At 45.8% G+C, this 4505-nt stretch overlaps 1 protein-coding gene across 1 annotated transcript; it reads right to left on the reverse strand.

Moving 5' to 3' along the window:
- Positions 1–863: 863 nt before the first annotated feature.
- Positions 864–1208, reverse strand: LOC145402668 (uncharacterized). Its single transcript, XM_080274650.1, has one exon. It carries the CDS (start codon positions 1206–1208, stop codon positions 864–866), a length of 345 nt encoding a protein of 114 aa, XP_080130776.1.
- Positions 1209–4505: the final 3297 nt, after the last annotated feature.

Consider the following 4505-nt stretch of genomic DNA (forward strand, 5'->3'; position numbering starts at 1 on the left):
AATCAAAAGTAAAGCATTGAAGGCCAGTCTTAGCCACCAAGAATCACAGGATTATGAGGTACTAAAGAAAACCACACTGCGTGCACACGAGATTAGACCTGAAGCTTACAGGCAGAAATTTAGAAGCTGTAGGAAGCGCCCTCATGACACTTTTGTAGATTCCAGTAGGCAGATGACTGATGCATTTAATCAATGGATGCAAAGTGAGGATGTCTCAGAATCTTGTGTTAAGCTTAAGGAACTTGTTATCCTCGAGAACTTCCTCGATAAGACTGATACAGATATGAAAACTTACCTTGCTGATAGGAAAGTTAACCGTTGTGTGGTGTTCGTGTTTTTGTTACACAATGTTTGCGGGTCTGATGGACCCACCGCATTGTTGGGTTTTTAAATCAATACAGCCATAACAATTTCTGTAAAAATACCAGATGTTTACTTTATCCCAAATGCAGACAATAAAGATAGCATATTTGGTTAATAATAATATGTTTAGGAGCTCCTCGCCCAGCTTGCGTGAGGTAAAAAAGTTATTGCATGTGATGTTGTGTCCATTGAGTCCTTGTGTCATGTCAGGACAACTTTCATCCCTTGGTTCTTCTCAGGGGCTCCTCCATCTGGCCTCCTTGTATACACTTGCAAGTTCCATGGATATGATGATGCAGCATCACAGGCAGCGCAGATCTTTATTCCGTATATTGTGAGTTTTGATGGTATGTACTGCCTGAAGGGGCAGCGGACCCTAAATGGCACCAGCTGCTCATCAACAGTGCCATTAGGGCCAGGGTAGTAAAATAGGGGGAGGCAGTGCACTCACTTGTCCCACACTGTCTTGATGGCAGCTAGCTTATCTCTCTGCCATTGACCTAGTTTGTCATCTCGCGGTTATCAAAGCGGATAATCCTGGAAATAATGTGAAAATTTTCCAGATACATTGTGGCATGGAAAAGTTCTCTGCCAGTTTCTGCATCCCACAGGGATTCTGTGGATTCCCCTTTAGATCTGAAAACTCCAGCAAGGATAAGAAACCCAAAGTATGCTCGTAATTGGGTTTGGTCCATCTCCTTCCACCCCTGTCTAAAAACACGCCTTGCCTCTATTTTAGTGAAATCCAGAATGATTTTCTGGATGTCATCCAGGATGAAAAGTTCAAAAGAAGACACGATATCCTGCACGTGAGTAACTGCCATCCGTGTTGGCCCTGGATGCATCTTTATCAAATTGGCAGCCCTGTGGGGTGGCTCTTTCTTTGGGCAAAGATACCATTCAATTTCACAATTCTTTGACATCCATATTTCTCAACTTGCTGGCTGCTGGTGGGCTGTCCGCTGACTGGCTGGTCCTCTGGCTGGTCCTGCAGTGGACTGCTGATGGGCTGATCCTCTGGCTGGCTGCTGACGAGCTGGGCCTGTGGCTGGTTGCGGACGAGCTGGGCCTGTGGCTGGCTGTTGACAAGCTGGTCCTGGGCTGTTGACAAGCTGGTCCTGTGGCTGGCTGCTGACGAGCTGATCCTGTGGCTGACTGCTGCGGGGGGCCTGAAGCTGGTACGGGCTCATTTTGGAGCTGGCTCAAGGTCAATTTCATCCTCTTCTTCAAACTCACTCTCAGACTCTGAATTGACAGAAATGCGATCTTCAAAATTGAAAATATCTTCCTATTCTTTATCTTCCCAAGCTTCTATCTCTTCGAAAATCATCTCTAAGGTCATCTGCACGAAGATCCTTTTCGCCATCTTGATCGACTGCAATGCAGAGCCACACAAGCAAAGCTATTTATTTGTTGTGTTCCACCCTCAATCTGCAGGTGGGAGAGAGTGTACGAAAATATAGAATGGTTCCAGCAAGACAGAGGGTAAAAATGGGGGAATGTGGGAGCAGACAGGTTTCGGTGCTTGAAATGTAACATTGTTGTAACCGTGTGCATGAATAGTAGGAGCAGAGAAAAAACTCACACACACGCACACACACACACACTAACAGCAGGCCATGTAGGAGGAGGACAGAGTGAATGGACACAGCATCTCTACACTTTTATTACCCTCGGGTCCAGTGGACCCGAACACCACATGTGTAATATAAACGTGTAGGAAGAGTGTACAGTGTGAAGTAATTGAAAATGTGTTATTTTGTATGTTCTTCACAGAAAATTAGCCAAGACCAAAGAGTCTGAAGTTGAAATAATAATAAACTGCATCATTTTTCTTTTGGTAAACATTGGAAACGGGTCCCACAGATCCGAACACCACACAAGGGTTAAGAAAGCTCCTGAAGCTACAATTTATGTAGATGATTATTTATTGATTAAGAAATTTGAACAAGGGTACGGAAGTTCCTAGGAGTGCTCCACAGAAGTATTACCCCTCAGCTCCCCAAACAACCATCTCACAAGCCCAACTCCACGAATTAATCCACACCCAAACCTGATACACCTCACATTTCCCCAAATCCTACACGCCGCCCATTTACTTGTTCATATTGCAAGAAGCCAGGTCTCATTACAGATAGATGTTGGCGCAAAAGTCAGATGTTGTGAAGCCAGAGAGCTTTGTTTCTCGTGGAGATTCCGTGGTTACCCCTTCAATTGGTTCCCCTGTTGTTAGTCAGGGAAAGTCTGATGTTCCCTTCTAGGGTTGATGTTGTTCCAGAAGGTGGGAAGAAGGAGGCCACAGTTGTATCAGAGCCCACTGTTTCAGGAGGTGTGGTACAGGCAGTAAGGAGCAATGTTGCCCCTGCTTCTTCGTATGCTCTCTATCTGTATTCTGGTTCAGTGAAGGTGAATGGTGTGCAACATCCAGTACGCATTCTTCGAGACACTGGTTCTTCAATTTCCTTGTGGGTAAGGACAAATAATGAAGTTTGTTGTTGCAGGAGGAGAGTTTGTTCAGATTAGGGGAGTAACAGGTGCTAAGACTGTGCCACTAGTTTTTTGTGAGGTTAAATGTCAGCCATTTGATGGAGTGGCACGATTGGGTGTTGTAGATCATTTACCTGAGAGTGCTGTTCACTTGATACTTGGAAATGACCTAGTGAGAGGTATGGGGATCACCACTCTTGTTCTGTCAGAGGTGCCAATGCCCGAAGTTCCCTGGCAGGTTGATCCCAATGATGCAGAGGTATTCCCAGTTTGTGCAGCAACTAGGTCCATGTCACATGCAGAGAGCAGTCAATAGGAGAAGGTAGAGCAGTCAATAGGAGAAGGCAGAGCAGTCAGTAGGAGAAGGTAGCTCGTAGTGTGCCCAGCATCACCGTACTAGAGGCAAGAGTAAGTCCTACGTCCAAGGATGTGAAACAATCGGACGATGAGATATCTTTGTCAGATATGTTTATGGGTTCTTTGGAATATATTCCACCTGTTCCATTAGAGGAAGTGAACATTGAGAAGTTAAAGGAGTTGCAATCTGGAGACCAGGAGATTCAGAGGTTGAAGTTATGTGCAGTGGATGGTTTTGAGAAGGAGAAGGGTGGATATTTTTATGTAAGAGATGAGATTTTGTGGAGACGGTGGAGACCTCCATATGTGAATGTAGATGATGGGATGTGGGACTACCATCAGAACATAGTACCTAATGCGTGCAGGCAGGAGTTAATTCAACTGGCCCATTCTACTCCATTTCCAGGTCACAAGGGTGTAAGGAAGACCATGGACAGGCTGCCTGTGGAATTCTACTGGCCCTGCATGGCAGCAGATGTGGCTAAGTTTGTCAAACATTGTAATACCTGTCAAGTAGTGGGTAAGCCGAATCAGTCTGTCCCTAAGGCCTCTCTTGTTCCCATTCCTGCCATTGACCCCTTTTTTCCAGGTTAATTATTGATGTGGTGGGACCCTTGCTCCCAACTTCTAGTGGTAACTCATATTTGCTCACTGTTATTGACCCCTCCACGAGGTACCCTGAGGCAATATCTTTACGTTCTGTAAAGGATAAAGCAGTGATTAGAGTTTTGTTAGATTTTTTTAACAATGTTTTGTTTGCAAGGTGAGGTTCAGTCAGACAGAGGGTCTAATTTCCTTTCCAACATCTTCCAGCAGTCATTAGCTCAACTTGGCATCACACACATGAAGAGCAGTACCTACCATCCGGAGACCCAAGGTGCCTTGGAGCTTTACCACCAGACTCTCAAGAATATGCTCTGCAAGTCCTGTCTGGGGCACTCTAAGGACTGGGATCGTGGTGTGTCGTTCCTCCTGTTTGCTACGAGAGAAGTCGCCCAGGAGAGTTTGAGTTTCTCTCCTAACAAGCTCGTGTTTGCCCACCGAGTTCGGGGTCCTCTGAGATTGATTCAGGAGACTTGGAGCAGTAACCTCACCGAGAGCAAGAGCTTACTCCGTTAGGTGCAGGACTTCAAGACCTGTATGAGTGAGACTCTGGAGCTGGCCAGGGAAGGTCTGAAGCATCCACAGGATAACATGAAGGTGTGGTACAATTGAAAGGCCAGGCTGAGAGAGTTCAATGTCGGCGACGAGGTTTTGGTTTGCTGCCACAGCAAGGTCAGCCACTGGCCACTAAGTTT

This window comes from Coenobita brevimanus, chromosome 58, assembly GCF_032717465.1.
Source record: "Coenobita brevimanus isolate Jiangsu-jjx chromosome 58, ASM3271746v2, whole genome shotgun sequence".
NCBI classification, from domain to species: domain Eukaryota; kingdom Metazoa; phylum Arthropoda; class Malacostraca; order Decapoda; family Coenobitidae; genus Coenobita; species Coenobita brevimanus.

Excerpts from the sequence above, each read along its gene's own strand:
- LOC145402668 (XM_080274650.1), bottom strand. The coding sequence starts at position 1,208 with ATGCATCCAGGGCCAACACGGATGGCAGTTACTCACGTGCAGGATATC.